Source organism: Choloepus didactylus, chromosome 6 (genome assembly GCF_015220235.1).
Source record: "Choloepus didactylus isolate mChoDid1 chromosome 6, mChoDid1.pri, whole genome shotgun sequence".
Lineage (NCBI taxonomy): Eukaryota > Metazoa > Chordata > Mammalia > Pilosa > Megalonychidae > Choloepus > Choloepus didactylus.
The window spans coordinates 88056250-88080336 of NC_051312.1; the positions used below are offsets into that span (position 1 = coordinate 88056250).

At 39.0% G+C, this 24087-nt stretch overlaps 2 protein-coding genes across 6 annotated transcripts in view; both read right to left on the minus strand.

Annotated features, from left to right (window-relative positions):
• C2CD3 (C2 domain containing 3 centriole elongation regulator) overlaps positions 1-24087 on the minus strand; it is a 227137-nt gene that overhangs the window by 95232 nt on the left and 107818 nt on the right. For all 5 annotated transcript variants that reach the window (XM_037840623.1, XM_037840622.1, XM_037840621.1 and 2 more), the window contains exons 18-21: positions 9950-10133; positions 8117-8289; positions 6908-7031; positions 1770-2038 (exon numbers count right to left, since the gene is read on the minus strand). In XM_037840623.1, the coding sequence (XP_037696551.1) occupies positions 1770-2038; positions 6908-7031; positions 8117-8289; positions 9950-10133 (750 nt within the window). The remainder of the gene's footprint in view (positions 1-1769; positions 2039-6907; positions 7032-8116; positions 8290-9949; positions 10134-24087) is intronic.
• LOC119537963 (ubiquitin-like protein 3) lies at positions 12302-13454 on the minus strand. The gene has a single exon (XM_037840627.1). The coding sequence runs from the start codon at positions 13297-13299 to the stop codon at positions 12946-12948; it is 354 nt and encodes a 117-aa protein (XP_037696555.1). The 5' UTR covers positions 13300-13454; the 3' UTR covers positions 12302-12945.

The following is a 24087-nucleotide window of genomic DNA, read 5'->3' on the forward strand; positions in this document are numbered from 1 at the left end:
ACAGAATATTTTTCTGAACTTTTCCAACTAAGGGAAAAACCTTAGGGTCTCCGAAAAGACATATGAATCTCTTATTGCAAATTCTAGCAATGACGAAATCAGATCTGGTAGAAGTTCGATGAAGGGGCTGCCTAGATAGAAGCAGAAGGAACTAATTAATTTGAGTAAATGATGTTTGGTGAGTCTGCCACAATCCTTTCTAAGAAAGGAAGCTCTCACAAAGACTGCTATTCCTATGATCTAAAGTCTTGGAAATTAAGGAAAAAACCTTCAATTTTCAACAATACTGAACCGATAAATTATACCTTATCCCTATTGTGGTGGTGTAGAGCGGTATGTACCTCAGAGAACATGTTCTTGAACTTAATCTGTTCCTGTGGGTGTGAATCCATTGCATGTAGGAACTTCTGATGAGGTTACTTCTCAGGATGAGTCCAGGATGAGTCTTAATCCTATTATTGGGAGTCCTTTATAAGCAGAATGAATCTCAGACAGAGAGAAAGCCACCGAAGTAAGAAGCTGAAGTTCAGAGGAACCAAGAAGAGAACAGAGAGCCCAGAAGAGGCTGCCAGCTGCACTGCTATGTAACAGAGGGGCCAAGGACCAAGGATCACCGGCAGCCAGCCCCAAAACACCAGTCTTTGGGAAGAAAGCATTGCCATGATGACACTTTAATTTGGACTTTCTCTTAGCCTCAAAACCATGAGCCAATAAATTCCCATTGTTTAAGCCAACCCTTTGCATGGTATTTGCTTAAGCAGTCAAGGGAAACTAAAACACCTTTAAATGTAGTATGTCATTTTTTTTCAAAGATTATTTAACAACTTAGGAAAGGCTCAATCATAATGGTAATGAAAAGAGCAGGATACAAAAAATAATCTTACATAAGCATAGAAAAAGACTGGAAGGACAGATAGCAGTGTTAAGAGTGGTTATCACTTCATGGGTTAAGTTATTTAACATACTTTGTGTTTTCCAAATTTTTCATAAAAGATATTTCATATTCAAGAAGTAATAATTTCACTTACATAAACAGTGTTTAAAATCCAGGTATATACTACAATCTAGAAAAAATCAAATACAATGTTCATGATAAAAACTGTTGGCAATCAATAAGGAATTCTTGGTTGAGTAAGCCCTTGAAAGGTTTTTGAGTTTATCCATCTCCCTGCTTTTGAGCAGAATTAAAATTAGCACAGAAAGACAGCTGTACATTAATATCAACATGATAGTTTTTTTCCCCTGTAATTGCACAAAAGTTTAACTTCCTAATTGTCAAACTGTAAGCTTCTCAAAGAGAGATGTAGTATCTTCTTTTTGTCCCCTGTGGCTGTCATGTAGCTGGCACATGACAAATCCTAAAAAAAGATAGATCTTAAAAATGTACAGGGAGAGGGTTTTCAAATGTATTTTGATAATATATCCCAGAATTTTTCAAGTTTTTTAAACAAACATTTTGAAAGGCAGCAGAGTTGGGACTAGAACCCAGGTCAGACTTTCCTGACCTCCTAAAATTCGGCTGGATGCTCTTCCTATTGACCTCTAATTAATACACTTATAGTTGTTATACTACATATCATGCTGTCTCCTCCACCAGAGTGTAATGAAGACAGGGACAGTCTCTTGTTTACCATCACATCCCTAGGAAGGAGAACCGTTGCCTGGCTTACAGTATGTACCCAATTATCTGCTGAACCGTAATGAAGGGCTACACCATTCAAAACTGAGCCCTTTTTAATCTTGATTGTGATGAGTCATCTGGTGCTCACCTGACTTGGTATCTTCATGATAGATAGCAAAAGTGACCTCTGCAAACTCCAAAAGCTCTGCCAGGAAACAGGCCTCTCCACTGCAGTGCTGAGTTACCAAGTTACATGGGAACTCAATGTGATGGGAGAACTCAGGACAGAAGGAACAGGCCACAGAACGGGTTCGGCGTTGCTCTCCCTTGGGCAGGAAGGAGAGATGAGCAGTGACAGAAGCATTGACCCCGACTGTGGCGCTGAACTGTAGAGCAGGTTCCTGCTCAGCCAAAGCCCTGCAGGGAGAAGGGTGGGAATCAGAAGAAGGAGCCATGGTAATATCAGAAATCAGCTTGATTGCTTACAAAAGATCACTACTTCCATGAGGACACCAAGAAGACTAACCAACTATATCTTCCTGACTAGGCTTTTGGCAGAGTTACAGTGTTGTGCCTTCTTAGTAATCTAGAAGTATGTGCCTGGGGGTGGGGTAACAACATTCATCTGCCTACCAAAGTGACCCTCTGAGAACATTCCATTGTCTTGTCAATGCCCTTCAGCAAAGGACCACCAGGAACCAACTATAGTTGAACAAGTTGGGTTTACTACTCATTGTGATGAAAGAGAATATATACCAAGGGGAACCATGGGATGTCAGAATGGGCTTTTAGGATTGGACTTCCATTAGCTGATATTGGGGAGGGTTCAAGGAAGTGGGGCTTTGTTTTGGATTGCTTTTCTTAATAAATAATATGTAAAAGGTGAGAGGAGAGAAGCCTAGAGTAATGCTAAAGCTGTGAATGGCAAAGAAGCAAAAGCCACTCATTTTAGCCAGGATAGGGGGATGTTTGGCATTATTGTGGTTTGCATAATGACCTTGTTATGGAGTAGTCTTGCTTTTTGTCTCACTTCATCATGGTCACAGAGTAGCCTTGTCTGATGCTGGTGTTCTGGGAGATAGCTTATATTCAACAGGGAAACACCAAAGCCTAGCTATGAGTGTCAGACTAGTTCCCATACATCACGGACTGCTTGTTCTCTTTTGCAGTGTCTCTTCTCCTTTAATTGACATGCATAAAGAGTAGTCACGTGTCTTTTGTGTGGGTACAATATGAGACAAACTTCTTCACTCAAATTCCTTAAGGGGATATTTAGGCAAAGAGGAGGGTCACTTCTTTTTGGAAGTAATCGCTGATATCCCCAAGTAGACCTAGGGGTTCCTTTCTGTAAGATCCTCAGGTACTGGGTATATACCAGTAGAGGGTAGTAATTCACAGAGTTAAACAGATCTGGGACAAGTTATTCAACCTCTTCCAAGTCTTGGTTTCCTCTTTGCTAAAATGACGATAACACAAGAATACAACAAATACTAAAGATGTACATAACTTGGATGTTTACTGCAATTTTGTTTCTAATGAAAAAAGTGAAACAACCTAAATGGTCACTAATAGAAGATTGGTAAAGCACATTATACTGTGTCCATACTATAGTATACTATGAAATATATATATTATGCCCAGGAAAAATTGAGATGGAATAAATAAATTATTAGCAGTAGTTAAAAAATTAGGAAAACAATACTCATTGGGTATTATAAAGATTACAAAAGTTCATACTCTTAACAGGGGACTCTCAATGATAGCAGTGAGATGGCAGAAAGGCTTTGGCCCCAAGTTGGTCTGAATTCATTCATTCAATAAATATTTATTGAGCATCTGCCCTGTGTGTCATGCACTGGGCTCAGAGTTGTATATATAGTGTGCCAGTTTGAATGTATTATGTCCCCCCAAACACCATTATCTTTGATGTAATCTTGTGTGGGCAGACCTATCAGTGTTAATTAGATTGTAATTCTTTGAGTGTTTCCATGGAGATGCGCCCCACCCATGGTGGGTCTGAATTAAATTACTGGAGCACTATATAAGATCAGACAGAAGGAGCAAGCTGCTACAGCCAAGAGGGACACTTTGAAGAACACACTGGGATGGAGAGAGGAGTTTCAGCTTACAGAGACATTTTGGGGATGGCCTTTGAAAGCAGACTTTTGCTCCAGAGAAGCTAAGAGAGGACAAATGCCCCAAAAGCAACAAAGAGTGACATTTTTGAGGAACTGCAGCCTAGAGAGGAATGTCCTGGGAGAAAGCCATTTTGAAACCAGAACTTGGAGCAGATGCCGGCCACGTGCCTTCCCAGCTAACAGAGGTTTTCCAGACGCGATTGGCCACCCTCCAGTGAAGGTACCGACTGTTGGCACCGATTGTTGGATACTTTATGGCCTTAAGACTGCAACTGTGTAACCAAATAAACCCCCCCTTTAATAAAAGCCAATCCGTTTCTGGTATTTTGCATTCTGGCAGCATTAGCAAACTAGAACATAAGTTAGTGAAGGAACTACAATTTCTTACTCTCATGGAACTTAAAAACTAGTGGGTATGTCGAAGGAAGTTTCTACTCTCTCAGTTACAGATCGGGGAGTCAGAAAAGACAAATGAATTAGAAAGAAGTGCCTTCTTTACATAGACACTGAAAATGTATTTTCAGGAAGACCAATGGCAGATAAAATGAAGGCTAGTGTCTCTCGATTAAAGTAGGTTGACATCAGAGCACCTGCTATCTAGAACAAGAGTAAGGATTCAAAGGAGAAGTAAATTTAGAACATTAAAAACTCCTCTCTTCAATGAGAGGCAATGTAAAACTTATTTCTGATTTTACTATATTCTGCTGGCTATTAAAAGGTAACATTAATCATCTTTTACAAGAGGAAGTAATCATAAAAATCTTCACATTTGTACAGTAGTTGGTAGTTTATAAAGTGATTTCATATTTCTTAATTTTTATGGTGATCCTTATAAAATAGGGAAGTTGTTTATAACTTCTAGTTTTCAGATGAAGAAATTGAGGGTCAGAATGGTGAAGAAAATAGCCCAAGATTACACACAGCCGGTAGAAGATGGGGTGAGACTAAAAACCAAGGCGTCTGATTTCTGGTACAGTGCTGTTTCCATTATATCATTTTGTATCTCACCTGCCGTGGGACTCCCCCAACCTCCCAGAAGTGTGGCGTGTTAGAACTGGTCTGGCTTTTGCTTCTCCCTGAAATAGCTCTAGAGACTAAATGTGGGACTTACAACAAACTGCCTGTCATTCAATCTGACTTCTCCTATGAACTGTGGCAGCCCACAGAAAGAGGAACTACTGACTTTCCTATCTATTATCCAGTTTCTTTGAGACCTACTGGGGAATCTAAATTCTGAGTCTTTCTCTGCTAATTAAATGCTAGTTAATGCCATATTTAATACTTCTGCCTTTGGTTGGGTCTTACAGAGAAAAGGTACTCTATAAACACAAGTTTCATGCCTCCATGACTTTGCACATATTCTTCTCTTTGTCCAGAATAATTTTTACCTCTCTTGGGCATCTTGCTAATTCCTATTCTTCTTTCAAGACTCAGAGTAAGATATTTTGAAGAGCCTTAAATGCCAAACTAATGAGGTTAGATTTTATCTCGTGGACCAGTAGTCCTTACGGCAGTGTGTGTACAACCTGGGAGTGCGGGGGTGGGGGTGGGTTCACAGAGTAAACTACTGGGTCATAGGAAGAAAATATTAAAACTTCTATGTTGGCTGCCTCATATTAAAGTTTTAGTATTTTATAATATACTTTACAATGTATTTAATATATTAGGATAGTAGCACATCATTAAAATTTGTACATGAATAAGTTATACATATATTTGAAGGTATGCTAAAACTTTTATAATTAATGGGAATACACAATAAGACTGCACTGCTATTGACAATGGGAAGCCATCAAAAGTTTTAATGTAAGGGAGTGACATGATTAAAAAAACTGCCCTGGTATCATTTTCACTCACAGTAAGATGTTTTAGGACAATTAACTGAAAAAGACCAGTCTGTTTAGAGAATTAGTGAGGAAAAACAATAACTAGATTGAACATTTTACCACCTGCATAAGTGCCAGATCTTGTATGGGTGGTAACTCAATTAGAGTTAGTTATTTAGAGACTATGAAGTTAAACACAAACAATTTGTCTCTAAGGTACAAGAAGGAAGATTCAAGAAAGCACTTGCTTGCTTCTTTCTTGAACTCATGTTCAAAGTGAACTACTTTGAAGCAGGAGCCTGATTTAGTTCTCTTTCTTAGAGAGCACCTATTATGTGCAAAAACTATGCTCTGTAGTGGGGAAACAGAAAGGAGTTCAGGCAGTGTCTCTGACTACAGCCTAGTAGAGGAAAACTCATGTATGCAAATAATTGGAAGACTGGCATGTGCTGCAACCAAACGAAAAAGCACCGATTTTGTCAACATGTAGGAAGAAATAAAGGAAGACTGCAAAGAAGGTACAAAATCTTGAAGGAAAATAGAAGTTTATTAAATGAACAAAAGAAGGAAGAGCAGTCAAGGCAAAGAGAAGTACGAGCAAAACCTGAAGGTTAGGGAGGAACCATGCTGTTCATCTATGGAAACAGTGTTCTAGACAGAGAAAACAGCAAGACAAAGGCCTTGAGGGGAAACAGCTTGGCCCGTTCAGAAACAACTAAAGGCCAGCGGCTGGAGTGCAGGGAGCACAGGGGAGAGCAGAATGAGATGAGGTCACAGACATAGCAGGGGCTCAGATCATGTGGGGACTTACAGCCATTTTTAGGATCCTGGTTTTACTTTGAATGAAATGGAAAGTCATTGATGGGTTTTAAGTAGAGGTGTATCAAGATCTCACAAGTTTTAACAGGATAACTGGCTAAGGAATGAGAAGAGACTGAAGGAAACAAGCTGGAAAAATAGCAGGTGATACTTAAGAGAATGAAATACTTGAACATGAGACTACAGAGGATTTGCAGTGATTGGTCATGGTGTGGGTTTGACGGTGTAGAGTTTGATCATGGGAGTAAGTGGTTAAGTAAGGTAGAGGATAAGATTGTTTGAGAAGGTCGAAGAACTAAGTTACTAATAGCAGTTAAAAGACCAGAGTTTGCAAGTGATTTACTTGCTTGTATTATGAAAAGCTTTCTTAAGAGAAAAAGAAACGAGTTGTGGTCAGTGAACTAGAAATTGTGCACAACAAAGCTCTGCATATCTGAACATCATATATCATGTGGACTAAGGTGGAAAGAGGTCTGAAAATTGCTTTTCTAAGGTTGACTTACTTGGCTGCTGCTTGCAGACCACAGGCTCTGATAATCTGCACTGAAATGGAGACAGCTCGGGCAGCAAGAACTCCCTCTGCTGTCCTTAGAGTACGCCTGTACCTTAGGCCCACGTCCAGGAAACCTGAAGAATGAGAACAAAAGGGAAAAGAATGAAAAGATTAGTTAAAAGAATCTGTTCAACCAAACCATAAGTCCTCATCAGAAAGGAAGGAAAACGATAAATACTACAATCCTAATGAATGATAAGGGGCCTTAGCAGTGAGACTGTCCATGGTCAGCATGAAATTATTGTACTTCAGGCTTCATAATGGCACTATTCTCATTTTACAACCAAAAAACTATGGCTTAGAGATACAATTACTTGCTAAGATCTCACAACTACCAGAGGCAAAAATCATAACCAGATTTTTAAAAAATTCCCAGTTGTGTTTATAGAAATGAATTGGGGTCTAGCCTTTCCTGTTTTTTAAAAGGTTTTCACACTTCACATTCTTCTACCACCCTCTCAGCACCTCCTGAAAATGCCATTATTTTATAAAAATCTTACCATACTACTATCACATTTCAGGAATGTGGGACAAGAGAACAACCTCATCAGTGAAGGTCAGGAGGAAAAGCACAATCTTTATGCAAAAATAAAACCTTTTGTTTTGGCAGCTACTCTTCAGGAAACATGCATAGTATCCTGATTTAGCGAGGTTAATCGTAGTTATCTGACGATGTATTTGGAGGGTAGGTCATCCTGCTGGAAGCATTAGGATATAATATTGCCCCAAATTCTTAATAATGCCTTTTGACTTTACATTCTAACCTCCTCCTCCCTTACACGGAATTTCCAGTTCATGCTAAGCATGTTCTACCAATCACACATCTGCTCATGATGCCTTGGAATAATAATTCTCTGAGTATATCTATATAACACTTACTATTCATGCCATGGGGGCTTATTAAATGCTTGCTGAAGTTAAAGGTGAAATAAGATTAGCAACATTTATATGGAGGAGAGGTTCATGGAACTATGAATTTTTTAAAATTGTATGTGAAATTTGCAGTGTACACTCACTTTTCTAAGTGTCAAACTTTTTTTCATCAGATTCTCAAAAGGGTAAATACTCCTAAAAGATAATGAATTGCTAATTTAGAGAGAAAAGGGATATTTATATATACTGACTTTGAAAATGAAAAGACAAACTAGTCCTTAGTTACCTGATGACTGGTTCCTCAGTTCTTTCCTGCTCTCAAGCCTGGGCATTAAAGGGAGATTAAAGGTCTGTATTCCCAAATCCTCATGGTGCTGCTTGGTTACCATGGCAGAGATCCTCGAAAATGGCAAGGTTCCTTTGGCGACTATCTGGTCTTTTACATCAGGATAATAGTATCTGTAAGCCACCAAAACACAAGCTGTCAATTGGAAGAATTAGGTGGATAATTCAGTCCACCCCAGGGGTCAGCTATCAGTATCTAGTTATCTTTGGAACCCGATTGTTCTGTACTGGTGGTAAACGGCTGCGGTTGTGTCTGGCTAGATTTACTGACCACTATATGGAGAAGGAACTCCACAAATCATACCCTGTGTACAGGACAAAACCCATCTTCTCACAGGCTTTCTGTTTGGCGTGTCTACATCTGGTCTGAACCTCTGGGAGTAGCCCTTCCTGAAAGTTTTTATCCCTCAGCAGCAAAATTGGTTCTATGTGAAATCCCAATCTTTTCCATGGCTTATCCTTGTCTTCCAGCCTACTCTCCTCAAATTTGGAAGTATAAGGAGGATTTGTCAGTATCTGCTCTATTTCTTTCTCATGTCAAAACACTTCATGCTTAGGTCACAAAGTTGTAAATCAAACCTACGTGATTTCATTAAATCTGTTACCACTAGATTGTATTTAGGAGAAATTTCTGGCATGTGGATGGCACTATTCCATAATTCTGTTCCTAACGCTGTTTGCCCTTCTTTTATATTTATAATCTCTTGGTCATTTTAGTTAGTTTCTTGGGGGTGGAGATACAAAAAGGAAAAGTTGAACATCTGTATTCAGCCATTGCCTTTCCTGGAAATCTCTGCCAAAGTCTGGGATATAGATAGAATTATACTTTAGAAAGGCTACTCTTCTGGCAGTGGGAAGTACAAGAAATGAGTCTAGAAGTGGGGAGAACAATTAGGAGGTTATCATTGTAATTTAGGCATGATATGATCAGGGCCAGAATTAAGTAAGACAGTGTGTCAGTCTGGATACATCACGTCTCCCAAGAAAAAGCCATGATCTTTTAATCCAATCTCTGGAATACTGGGATTAGGTTGTTTCCATGGAGATGTGACCCACACAACTGTGAGTGACATCTTTGATTAGGGTGTGACCTCTTGATTGTATTTTTCCATGTAAGTGTGGCCCTGCCCATTTAGCCTGGGTCTTGATTAGTTTACCTGAGCACTATAAGAGCTCTGACAGAAGGAGCTCAGAGTGCTACAGCTTAGAGAGACATTTTGGAGAATGCCATTTTGAAATGCAATCTGGGAGCAAGCAGACGCCAGCCACGTGCCTTCCCAGCTAACAGGTTTTCCGACGCCATCGGCCATCCTTCCGTGAAGGTACTCTGTTGGTGCCTTACCTTGGACACTTTATGGGCTGACAACTGTAACTTTGTAACCAAATAAATCCCCTTTATAAAAGCCAATCCATTTCTGGTATTTTGTATAAAGGCAGCATTAGCAAACTGGAACAGACAGTAAGAGAAGCAAAAAAAAAAAAAAAGGAGACTGATACTTTTAAGAGATAGTACGAGGTAAAACTGATAGGACTTCACTTTGAAATGTGAGTAGTGACATTAAGAATGAGATACAGTTGCTCCCAAAAGCCCAAAAATTTAACAGATTTCAGTAAATCTGGACAAGAGTTGCTGTAAAACCCAAATAAGAAAAAACAGGGCAGAAGGGCCTGCTTAGCTTCTTTATGATAATTCAACCTAGACCGGTTAAAGATAGGATGACCTATGGTTGTGCCCTTCCTTTCCAAGCATAGGATTGGGTTCTTGGTATTATACCTGCACCAGATTTCAAACTGGACTCCACCTCCAGGCACGAGCCCCTGAGTAGAGAAGGCACTGAGTAGGAGCCTTTGCACTGGAACTTCAGTTGGCAAGAGGAGAGAGTGATGATGCTCACTATTAAAGATGGGATCTGGAACACAGAGTGTGGTTGCAGATCTGAAGGGCTTCAAAGTAATTTCTTTGGAAAAGAAAAACAATTCAGAATAATACAACACATTATTTAGTGTTTTATACATAGTAAGATGCAAGTTTATGGCACTTCATTTTCGTACGTCCTTTAACTTAAAAGGTACTTTAATATCCAAAATTCAATTTTATTCTCTCAATACTCCTGTGAGGAAAACAAAGTAGGTGTCATTATCCCTACTTCACAGATGAGGATATAGAGACTTTGTAGTTCTATGATTCACATAATGGTCTCAGAGCTAGCAGACCCCAGACCTGGAACTCGAAATTACATCTTCTGTTACTCCTACCAAGGTGACTTTTCCCTAGTAGCTATGGTTCCCTAAGGTCTCATGACAATACTGAAGAAAGAGATTCCATTGCTGGATTTTATTGTCAGCATTATGTCCCCCTCAGTATAGAAATCAGACAATATACAGGTTCAAGCCTGACTCAAAACAGTATATTAAAATGAATAAATAAAATATTTAATTTGAAACACAATTTACATATCATAAAATTCAGCATTTTTAAGTGTACAATTCAGTGGTTTTTAATATATTCACAAGGTTGTGCAACCATCACAACTAATTCCAGAACATTTTTATCACCCAAAAAGAAACTCCATACTCATTAGCAGTCATTCCCTACTTCTCCCAGTCCTTGGCAACCACTAATCTTTCTATTGCTAAGGATTTGCAAATTCCAGTTATTTCATATAAATGAAGTCATACTATATTTCTTATCTTGACTCTGGCTTATTTCATTCAACATGATGTCTCAAGGTTCATCCATGTTGTAGTACATATCAGAAACTTTTAATTTTTATTCTCGTAACATATATATTATCACAATTTCCCCCTTTTAACCACATTCACAGTTATAATTCAGAGCCATTAATTACATTCACAATGCTGTGCTACCATTACCACCATCTGTTACCAAAATTTTACAATCAATCTAAATAAAAATTCGGTACAATTTAAGCATTAAGTCCCCACTCTCTACTCCCATGCAGGCCCTGGTAACCTATATTCTGAATTCTGACTCTACAGGTTTGCTTATTCTAGTTATTTCATATCAGTGAGATCATACAATATTTACCTTTTTGTGTTTGGCTTATTTTACTCAACATAATATCTTTTTTTTTTTTGCACTACAATATTTTTTTATTTAGTTTACAGAAAGATTCTACTAAGTACAGGTTGCAGAAAGAAACAGTTTAGTGCTATTTACATTTGTTTTAAAACTCTGCTCTATACAAATTTAATTCTGATCAGTATGAACAGTATTTTTGTAGGTCTTACTGCATATAAAGCCTTTTCATCAAAGCAGTAACAATGAATAAAATAACCTGATTACTTTATAAGCTGACCTTCTGAATTCATTTACACTGAATATTCGCAAGGGCTGTGGACACTCAAATACAGAACAAAATGTCAGCCTGTAGCTTCATTTTTATAAAGGCTAAAGTTATTTATATGGAATATTGTTCTAGATACTACACGCCAATCTATATTTATGTTCTATAGTTAGGTATTTTATAGGTTTTTTATTAAATATATTCTACACATATTTGTAATTTCACCCAGGAAGAATTTCTTCCCAGTGAAAAATATAAAATCTTTTATGTTTTTACAGGTTTAGATGAAACTAACTCATGCTTTAGTGCTGTGCAAATTGTTTTTAGCATATCAATTTTAAATGATTGGTACAAAACAAAAGAAAGAATGGCACCCTTAATCATGTGTGCCTTAAAAATCAGCTTTTGATTTTAATACAATTGCAAGCACTAATACCAAATGCAAACTACATAAAGAAACAAAATTAGTACTATGGAGAGTTTCTTCTTTTAATTTTAAGGATTTATTTGAATTCTCTAATGAGTATGCGTGACACTGGACACAGTGAGAAATGAGCAAGATTTTGGAAAAATTTAATTTGCTGTTATTCAAATACATAAAATGGATCAGTAAATGAGGTTTTCTAATATGTATGCACAATAATAAAAGCCTATGAATGAGTGGAATTACCCCTCCCCTATTAAGGCTAGGAAACCCTCTCACCCCACTCTGTGCTGTAAGAACAAGCACTCAGTTACTGCCTGACTGAGGAGTGCACATGCTGAAGAAAACCTTAGTTTCTCAGCCCTCTACTGAGTGCTTTAAACAACAGGCACATTTTGTTTTTTGTGTTTTCATTTGTTGCAGTGAAAAGAGTCACCCTCGGTTTAGTACTCTGTCCCAGGTACACCTATCACGGATGACTGGTAGGATTCACCAAATGTTTTAGTTTCTTTCCCATTTTTTCCTCTCAAGTTGGCCCAGTAATTAACTTCATTAATTGCTGACTGAGTGTCTTCCAGTGTGCAACTCTAAATATAAGCACTTCTATGTGTCACAAACTGTTATAACTTCTGTTGATGAGTAAAATGATGTCAATCTTTTTTAGTGCAAATTGTATCTGGAACACCTGATTTGTTAGTTCTGGTGATGAAAAATTCTGTGGCAGCAAAATGGTTTCTGCTATGGAAGATAACTGGTTAACACTTCCCCTGACGATTGACTGCATTCAAAAACCAATACATTTTTAAACTGCTCAACATAAACAAAGATACCAGAAATAAAAAATCACAGTGAAACATGTTCTTGGTTCATTTCACTTTCATGAGAAAACACAACAGTGTCCATGTAAGGATTCCATCCCGTGGATCCACACGCGGGCTGTTCCTAAGGGATTCTGAAGCAACGTGGGGTCTCTTCCATCCCAGCAGCATGAAGACAAAGACTCATCACATCACACTCAGCAGACATAGCAGACAGTGTTTACAGGATTACACAACAATTGCTTTCTCCAGTCTTTTCACGATTCCTCTGACCTTGAGAGTTTGGCTCTGGCAACGTCTCTCTGGCCACCAAATGCATCACTGTTGTTTTGCCAAAAGGAAGTTTTAATGCTCCTAATGTGACATTTCCGTGTACAAATCGTCCTTGATAAATAAGTCGTAGAATATCTGGACTGCTGACCTGCTCTTCTTCCCAGTCCATTGGCCAGTTGTCATACACATGTTTTGCAATGTCTGAAGCAGAATCATTAGGAGAAAACAGGAACTCTTTCGTTTTCCCGCTTACCAAAATGAGGCGCAAATTTATCATGTCCGCCGGGACATTCGTGGACATCTTGCCGTCTGATCTGTCCCCAGGACTCCACGCAAAAAGAAATTTAAAAAAAGACGACAAACTCAAAGTCGGGATCTTCAAGCCACTGCAGCAAGCCCGAAGGACGGCGACGGGTTCGTGAAGTGCTCTCCCCAAGGGAAGTTACTCCGCAGGCGGCGCGAGCCTGGGAGCTGCGTCTGGCCGGGGCGGCGGGCCCGTCGTCAGCGGCAGCAGCAGCAGCCCCAGGACCGGCCGCGCCAGGTGGGCCGAACCGAGTGACACACGGGCATGGACGGGGTGGGAGGGTGTTAAATCCGCCCCGGAGATGAGTCACAGTCGCCGTCGAGTCAGGTCCTCATCAAGCAGAAGAGAAAGGCCGCGACGCGTCTGTCCGGAGAAACCGGGAGCTCCGCATGGACGCGCACGGGCCGCCGAGCAGGCGCCGGGCCGGCCGCGGAGCCCCAGGGCCGCGCGAGGAAACGGCCGGGCGCGCTGAAGGGCAGGCGCCGAGTTGGCAGCAGCCCGCGAGAGTCCCGGGCGCAGGGTCGGCGCGCGGAGCGAGGGGACGCGGAGCCCCACAGCCCCTCGGGATCACGCCGCGGGCGCCCCCGGGCAGCAGCGGCAGCCGGGCCGGGGCTCCAGGCGCATCCAACATAATATCTTTTTAATATCCTTTAGCTCTATATCCATCCTTAGTTTATTTCTATTCATATTTTCCTTCATCTCCTTGAATAGATTCAGATTTGTTTGAACTTCTCTGATAAGTTGTTCCACATTCTGAGTCTCCTCTGAAGTTTTAATTTGTTCCCTTGACTGAGCCTTATCTTCCTGTTTCTTAGTATGTCTTGTAATTTTTTTGCTGATGTCTGAGCATCTGATCATTTGGATGTGTTAACATCCACTCAGTTTCTCCATCTTGCCCAGGGTTTCATTGTTGATTAAGGCTTTGTGTTAACATTCTTCTTTGATACTTGGCCCAAACTTATTCTGGACTCTTAGAGTAGCCCGTGTTTAACTGGTCAGCTTTTCTCAGCTTTTCTGATTCTTGCCCTGCATATGTGGTACACTTTTTAAGACTGCCCTTTTTTGTGTAATTCTTTTACCTCTAGGAGAAAGCTTCATTTCCTCTGTTCTTTCTCTGGGAATCTTGATCTGTTCTGTTTGTTTTTGTGCAGAATTTTCTCTCCAGCTCCTATGATTTGTTTAAATTCTCTTCTTCACTCAGAACCACCTTTTCTTTACACGTTTCAGTTCTAGGACCAGTCCCGTCTTACAGCAGTTCTGTGTCCTGATACCCCCCTTTTTTCCCATGAGGCTTTTTTGCCTCCAGTTTCTTCTCTGTTATGGTATTCTGCCTTCTCTGTTATGGTATCCTGCCCCAGAGAGCCAGATGGGGTCAATCCAGAAAGGTGCATTTTGCACTTAGGTGGTCCAGCACACCAAGACTGAATGAAGTGTGTGTACCTCCTGCCAATACCCATGTTTCTTTTGTGTGGCACTCCTCATCTGCTTGTGTTCCACTGTGAATCTCTGTGGACTTGGGTTCCTGTGCCAGATATCTGTGAAGTTCTAACTTGCTGCTGTGAGTGGCTCTATGGTCTGCAGCTGTGGCAGGAGGATCCCAGGCTGTGCTGCCTCTTGTGACTCTTAAGCAGCATGAGACTGAGTGAAGGGGAAGGGTCCGGACTGGTGGATCCTGGCCAAATCTCCTACCTGATTTTAGTGTTTTCTTTTCCTTCGATTTAGCATGTCTTACCTCACTATGTTGATGATGTCACTGTCCCATCATTCTTTTTATGGTTGAATAATATTCCATTATAAAGATATACCACGTTTTGCTCATCCATTTATTGGATGACAGACATTTGGATTGTCTCCATTTTTTGGCTATTACATATAATGCTGTTATGATCATTTGTGTACAAGTTTTGGGGTAGCATATGTTTTCACTTCCCTTGGAAATGAAATACCTAGGAGTGGAATTGCTGGATCATACAGTAACTCTAAGTTTTTCACAGCAGCCTTTTCATTTTCCATCCCACCAGTAATGTATGAGGTTTCCAATTTCCCCACAATTTCACCAAAACTTGTTGTTCTCTGATTTTATTACAGCCGTTTTAGGGGATGTGAAGTATTATCTCATTGTGGTTTAGATTTGCATTTCCCAAGTGACTGATTATGTTGGCCATCTTTTCAATAAATGCTTATTGGTCATCTATATATCATTGGAGAAATGCCATTTAAAATGTTTGTCCATTTTAAAATTGGGTATTCTTTTTACTATTGAGTTGTAAGATTTCTTTAAATATTCCGCATAGTAGACCCTTATCAGATCTATGAATTTCAAATAATTCATTCTGTGGATTGTCTTTTCACTTCTTGAGAAGTGTGCCTTGTAGCACAAAAGTTTTTCACTTTGATGAAGTCTAACTAATCTATTTTTACTTTTATTGGTGTCATATCTAAGAAACTGTTGCCTAATCCAAAGCCACAAAGACTTACACTGTGTTTTGTTCTCAGAGTTTTATAGTTTTCAAATATATGTATGTTTATAAAACTATGGTATCTTGTCCAGGATACTCTGATTCCATCTCTCCCATTTAGCTGGTAATCCATATAACAAAAGCAACTTAAAAGATTTCTAGGTACAACTTGCTCAAGAACTTGGCTACCCCCCCCTTTTTTTTTTACTTTATCAAAAAAACATTAAAAAAAACACAAAAACACATTTCAAACAAAACAAAACAAAGGAGTAAGAAAAACAAACAACTGAAAATAACTACATTGCTTCCAACATGTTCCTACCATACCCCAAGAAAATTAACAAATTGCAGTCATTCCTGAGCATTCCCATACCATTAAGATTACTCTCCCTATCTTATCTGTTCTTTTTTTTTGTTTGTTTGTTTGTTTTTCCATTTTTATTGAGATTGTTCAGATACCATACAATTATCCAAAGATCCAAAGTGTACAATCACTTGACCCTGGGTACCCTCATACAGCTGTGCATCCATCACACTTAATTTTTGTTCAATTTTTAGAAACTTTCCATTACTCCAGACAAGAAATAAAGTGAAAGATGAAAAAAGAAAAAAAGAAAAGGAAACTCTAAACTTCCCCTATCCCTAACCAACCCCCTCAATTGTTGACTCCTAGTATTGATATAGTACGTTTGTTACTGTTTATGAAAAAATGCTGAAATACTACTAACTGTAGTATATCGTTTGTAATAGGTATATAGTTCTTCCCTATATGCCCCTCTATTATTAACTTCTAATTGTATTGTCATACATTTGTTCTGGTTCATGAAGTGATTTCTAGTATTTGTACAGTTGATCATGGACATTGCCCACCATAGGATTCAGTTTTATACATTTCCATCTTTTGACCTCCAACTTTCCTTCTGGTGACATATATGACTCTGAGCTTCCCCTTTCCACCTCATTCACACACCATTTGGCGCTGTTAGTTATTCTCACATCTTGCTACCAACACCCCTGTTCGTTTCCAAACATTTAAGTTCATCCTTATTGAACATTCTGCTCATACTAAGCATGAGCATCTACATTTCTTCCACAAGGCAGGAGGGAGAGTCAAAGAAGGTAGAGAGGCAAAAGAAAGAGGAAACAAAAAAAATGACAGCTAGGAAGCAGCAAAAGGAAAAATAACCTTAAATCAAAGTAGAATAAAGAATCAGACAATACCACCAATGTCAAGTGTCTAACATGCCTCCCCTATCCCCCCCTCGTATCTGCATTCACCTTGGTATATCACCTTTGTTACATTAAAGGAAGCATAATACAGTGATTCTATTAGTTACAGTCTCTAGTTTATGCTGATTGCATCCCTCCCCCAATGCCTCCCCATTTTTAACACCTTGCAAGGTTGACATTTGCTTGTTCTCCCTCGTAAAAGAACATATTTGTACCTTTTATCACAATTGTTGAATACTCTAGATTTCACCAAGTTACACAGTCTCAGTCTTTATCTTTCCTCCTTTCTTGTGGTGTCTCACATGCTCCCCATCTTTCTCTCTCAACTGTATTCATAGTTACCTTTGTTCAGTGTACTTACATTGTTGTGCTACCATCTCCCAAAATTGTGTTCCAAACCACACACTCCTGTCTTCTATCACCCTGTAGTGCTCCCTTTAGTATTTCCTGTAGGGCAGGTGTCTTGTTCACAAAGTCTTTCATTGTCTGTCTGTCAGAAAATATTTTGAGCTCTCCCTCATATTTGAAGGACAGCTTTGCTGGATATAGGATTCTTGGTTGGCAGTTTTTCTCTTTCAGTATCTTAAATATATCACACCACTTCCTTCTTGCCTCCATGGTTTCTGCTGAGAGATCCGCACATAGTCTTATGAAGCTTCCTTTGTATGTAATGGATTGCTTTTCTCTTGCTGCTTTCAGGATTCTCTCTTTGTCTTTGACATTTGATAATCTGATTATTAAGTGTCTTGGCGTAAGCCTCTTCATATCTCTTCTGTTTGGAGTATGCTGCGCTTCTTGGATCTGTAATTTTATGTCTTTCATAAGAGATGGGAAATTTTCATTAATTATTTCCTCTATTATTGCTTCTGCCCCCTTTCCCCTCTCTTCTCCTTCTGGGGCACCAATGATACATACATTATTGTACTTTGTTTCATCCTTGAGTTCCCGGAGATGTTGCTCATATTTTTTCATTCTTTTCTCCATCTGCTCCTTTGTGTGTAGGCTTTCAGGTGTTTCGTTCTCCAGTTCCTGAGTGTTTTCTTCTGCCTCTTGAGATCTGCTGTTGTATGTTTCCATTGTGTCTTTCATCTCTTGTGTTGTGCCTTTCATTTCCATAGATTCTACTAGTAGGTTTTTTGAACTTTTGATTTCTGCCGTATACAGGTCCAGTTCTTCCTTTACAGCCTCTATCTCTTTTGCAATATCTTCTCTAAACTTTTTGAATTGATTTAGCATTAGTTGTTTAAATTCCTGTATCTCAGTTGAAGTGTACGTTTGTTCCTTTGACTGGGCCATAACTTTGTTTTTCTTAGTGTAGGTTGTAATTTTCTGTTGTCTAGGCATGGTTTCCTTGGTTATCCAAATCAGGTTTTCTCAGACCAGAACAGGCTCAGGTCCCAAAGGGAAGAAATATTCAGTATCTGGTTTCCCTGCGGGTGTGTCTTAGAAAATTGCTCCACCCTTTGATGCCTCGGGTCACTGTGCTTTTCTGCCCAGCAGGTGACGCCTGTTAGCCTATAATTCTTGACTGGTGTGAGGAGGTATGGCCGTGTTCCCCCAGGCTCTGGGGTCTGGTTCTGAATGGGAAGGGCCCCACCCCTTTCCTCCTAGAGAAGACAGACCCCTCAGGTGGAGGTCATTAGCATTTCAATGGTCTCACTCTCTGCTTGTGCTGTCTCCACCCTTCTCCGCTTCACAGCCCTGGAAACTGAAAATGACTGGGGCTTTCTCCAGTGAGCCGAAAAAGAATCATAGCCCCCTTCAGACCCAGTCCAAGGCTCTCCCAGGTCAGTCGTCACCCAAAGCCTCTGTCTGTTTTTTGGGGCTGCGTACCTGTAGTGAGCAGTTCACACTTGCTGCTTAAAACCCCAGTTGGAGCTCAGCTGAGCTATATTCGCTTGCTGGGAGAGAGCTTCTCTGTGGCACCACATGGCTCCGCAGCTCGGGCTATGGGGGAGGGGGTCTCCCGACCTGGTTCCGCAGGTTTTACTTACAGATTTTATGCTGTGTTCTCAGGCATTCCTCCCAATTCAGGTTGGTGTATGATGAATGGATGGTCTCATTTGTCCCCCCGCAGTTATTCTGGATTATTTACTAGTTGTTTCTGGTTTTTTGTAGTTGTTCCAGGGGGACTACTTAGCTTCCACTCCTCTCTATGCCGCCATCTTGCCTGACTCCACCTATCTTATCTGTTCTTACTGGATCATCATTCCCCCTCCACTAGTTGCTGTCTATCTCCAGACATTCTACAATATAAACCATTTATTTTACATTTTTCACAGAGTTCACATTAGTGGTAACATACAATATCTCTCTTTTTGTGCCTAGCTTATTTCATTCAGCATTATGTCTTCAAGGTTCATCCATGTTGTCATATATTTCACTACATTGTTCCTTCTTACTGCCACATAGTATTCCATCGTGTGTATACACCACATTTTGTTTATCTACTCATCTGCTGAAGGACATTTGGATTGTTTCCATTTCTTGGCAATTGTGAACAATGCTGCTGTGAACATTGGTGTGCAAATATCTGTTCATGTCCTTGCTTTCAGATCTTCTGGGTATATACTGAGAAGTGAAATTGCTGGATCGTAGGGTAACTCGGTATCTAATTTTCTAAGAACTGCCAGACTGTCCTCTAGAGTGGCTGTACCATTATACAGTCCCACTAGCAATGAATAAGAGTTCCAATTTCTCCACATCCTCTCCAGCATTTGTAGTTTCCTGTTTGTTTAATGGAAGTCTTGACTCCTTTTTTTGTTTCACAATTTACAGCACTATTAAAAAATTCCACATTGTGCTTTGACAATACTGTTAACTAAGATATATATCCATGGGACTGGTTCCAATGAATAGAAAGAATACTAAAAAAATTTCCAAAGGGAAAATTTCCAAAAGCAAGATCAAAAGAAAAAGCCATTATACAAATATATGGCCATTTAAAGGTCTCTTCCCTTGAGGAGATAAAGTTAGATAATAAAAGGGGATGGGGGTCCAGCTCAAATACTCTTAGCTCTTTTTTCCACTTCTGGTTGAACTTCTGAAGCATCAGAAGCATCAGAAGCTCTGATACACCTCAACAGAAGGAGGCAGTAAGAGTAAAGTGGTTAAGAATGCAAATCTTAAACTTGTTGAAGTAATCACAACAGGTATTTATGCAGTTACTACTTTATAGTTTACAAAGCACTTTCTTGTTTTTACAAAGTACTTTTAAAGCTATTATTTCATTTATTCCTCATAATAATTCTATGAGATAGGCTTCTTTTATTATCATTTAAAAAATCATCTCCTTTAACAGATTCAGAAGCAGGCTGGGAGAAATTTAACATGCCCAAGATCAAAAAGTTAGGTGGAATTTGAATTTAAATCCTGGGCCTCAGATTTCCTGTCATGGGCTTTTTCTATCATATCAGGCTGAAGTACCTAGATAAGAATGGACACACAAAATCTTGATCACAGTGCAGTTTCCTATGTGTATAAACAATGTAATCTAATATATCCATCTGTCCACCCCTTCATCCATCATTTGCCAAGTGTCTATTAGTCCCTACCTTCAAAGACCTAAAAATCTGGGGGAGACAGAAAACTAAATAGCAATTGCAGTAATAAACAGGGGTTTCCCATCTTTTAACAGGAGAAAACTGGACATCTGGTTTGTGGTTTTGCCTCAAAGTTTGAAGGACAATCAGAGTTTGGCTAAACTAAGAAAAAAGAATTCCAGGCAGAATAAATGGCGTGTGAAGCCAGTACACAAAACCCCCTTTCCAATTCCTTTTAGCACTGACAGGGAAGCCAGAATTTTATCTTCAAAACTGCTAAAGAAAATATACAGAGAGATTGAAGGAAAGCAAAAGTCATTAACAGCATGTAAGATTTGGATCCTATCATACTTAGCTATCTTGGCCTTATTTTATAGCATTCTCTTGACATATTCTGACTCTCCTTAACTGCTTAGTCGTCTATCTGTAAACTGCGGATAACAATAGAACTTTTCTCATAGAGTTGTGGAGGGAATTAAAAGATGTAATGCAGGTAAAGTGTATAGCTTGTGAACTGTAGTGGCTGAAACCCAAGTGTCCATCACAGAGAAATGCATAAACAAAATGTGGTATAAATGTAATGGAATATTATTCAGCCTTAAAAAGGAGTTCAGTTCTTATATATGCTACAACATGCATTAACCTTGAAGACATCACATTGAGTTTGAAATAAGCCAGACACAAAAGAACAAATATTGTATGATCTCACTTGTATAAAACAACACATTCTCACTTACATGAGACAGAAAGTAGAGTATAGAATACCAGGGGGCTGTGGGTGGGGAATGGGGAGTTAATGCTCACTTTGATCATTAATGCTTAATGGGTACAGAGCTTCTGTTTGGGGTGATGAAAAAGTTTTGCTAATGGATGGTGGTGATGGTAATACAACATTGTGAATGTAATTACCACTGAACTGTATACCTAAAGGGGTTAAAATGGGAAATGTCATGTTGTACTTATGTTACCACAATAAAAACTAAAAAAAACAATATACATATACTCAGGCCAGAACACTTACAGAGTAAGAAAACCAGATCAATATGTATGTAGATTCTGGAGTCAGTGGGGGTGAAGGGCTAAAAAAAACTTTTCTTTACTATATGAGAATCTGACCTTCTGTTAAATTCTCTACCTCTTTTCTGATAACTTGATAAGAATGGTATGTGTCAAATAAGTTACTAAGCAACATTGCTTATAATAAAAATGACCCCTGACTGGTAAATTGCATGTGAACTGGGAAGAACTATACAAGAACTATAAATACCTGAAAGGTACACCATGCTTTGGGCTTCACTGACTGCACTGACTCTTGTAACCTGCCTGTTCCCTGCAGAGACCCTGGAAACTATGCCTAGGGAATGTTATAAGAGATACTGACTCCTGTGGGGCATGGGGCTTTAAAACCAAGGTGGCAATATATGAGACTCTATAAAAGTTTCACTCCCTAAATTTATTTTTCAGAAACTTAAAACTTTCAGATTGTTCCTATGCCAGACAAGCCTTGAAATCCAGAGGTACCAGTCTCTCCAAGAACATCAACCAGATGCACCTCCCTACCCCATAATGTCAACACTCCTTTTCAACATGAAGAAGTTAGAATGGTCACTGCTGAACTACCCCTGAAGATTAAGAGAATGATCAAATAAGAGGGAGAAGATGTAACAGAGAAGATAGGATTTTGCAAATGATTGTGAATGCTGAAACATTAGATGGATGTATGTTTCTCTTTAGTCTCTGGTGTATCAGAATAGCTAGCGGGAAATAACTAAAACTGTGGAACTATAACCCATACCACACTTTGAAATTTGCTCTATAACTATTTGTTAAACCATACTTTGAAAGTTATCACTTTTCTGCATAGGTTATATTTCACAATTAAAAAACAACAACAACAACAACAACAAAAATCCCAAGATGGACCCCGCATTCGTCTGATATGAATCTCGTCTTCTTGTACCTGAGCTATAACCTGGGGAGAAGAAAGCTTTCAGACAGCTGTATGGACTGCTACATGAATTGCTGACACATGCTATATCCTAGTTAGATTGGCGCCAAATTTGGCCTATGATAGTTCTGTTTCAATGATTAGATGAACCTAACAGCCCCCCTGGTGGGTGTTACAGTCAGCTAGGCTTACATGCTAGAAATAACTAGAGGCTACACATCATGTTTATGGTGTATGCAGTTCAAATCTGTGCCTCAGCAATATATCACTACACAAAATGGCCTTCTGGGTTGCTTGTGAATAGTGAGAAATCATGAATGCCACAATCAGCAAAGCATAGGGTTATTTGGCATTGGTAAATTAATTGAGGTCTTTGCTATTTAAAAAAAACAAAACAAAACAAACTTTTTTGCATACATATTCCATTTTATGCAGCTATAAAATATACAATTGATCTAACCTGATGTGTATTTTCCATGTGCATAAGAATAAATGTACCTAGGCAGCGATGTCCTTTCAAATATTTAACAACCAGCACTCCGGCAGTAAAACTATTTGTAGCATTTGCTGAATATTGTGTTGTAAATACTGACATCATGACCAATTTTAAGCTACTAACATGATGACAACTGGCTCACAAAATTCATGAAAATGTAACAATTGGCTCTTATGTGCCAGTATCAATTGACTTTAGCTCACCACTACCTATGAACAACGGAATTACAGTTTCTTTTTCCTTACTTCTAAATTAAGACACCTGTACCCATATCTGGTTTGTAAGTATCATTCTCACTAAAATGAACCAGGGCAGAGAAAGCACAATATAATCCTGGAACATCAATGAATGAAAGGGATATGTGAAAAGGACTTGAAGCCAGCTTGAAAAGGCTATCACTGGTCAAATCTGGGGCATTTTGATCATCAAAGTAAACAATAATGGTAATTGATAATAAACCATTAAATGAAATAAGAATCAATAAATCCATGCTGATAAATAGATAAATAAATAAATTGGAGAGAAGAAAGCTCCTCCTTACAGTAGAATTCCAACTAATAAATGTAGAGAGAATAATTGAATGTAAAATCATCATTTGGCAACCATCACAGTAACATTGATTCAGGCAAAAATCTATAATGGATACTAAAACCAATAAAATTTTGATGAGGAACAAGATATTTACCCTACTTATTGATTAAGAAAACAGTAATTTTACAAAGGCAAATCCTGGTATACTTGCTTAACCAAGTGATCTAAGTTAACACCAACAATAATGGGACCAAATGACATCATGGGCCAAGTGATATGACGCTCTGAGGACACAACATCAGGCAAATCTAAATTGAGGACTTTTTATAAAATACTCTTCAAATGAAGTACTTTTTATAACATGAAGGTCATGAAAGACAAAGATAGACTGAGGAGGTGTTCCAGAGTAGAAAAACCTAAATATAGTACATGACAGATAACTGGATCTGATTCTGGACTAGGAAAAAAGTAGCTAAACAAGACATTATTGGGACAACTGACAAAATAAGAATATTAACAGTGTATTAATGTTAGATTTCCTGATTTTGATTAGTGTTCTGTGGTTATGTAAGGGATAGG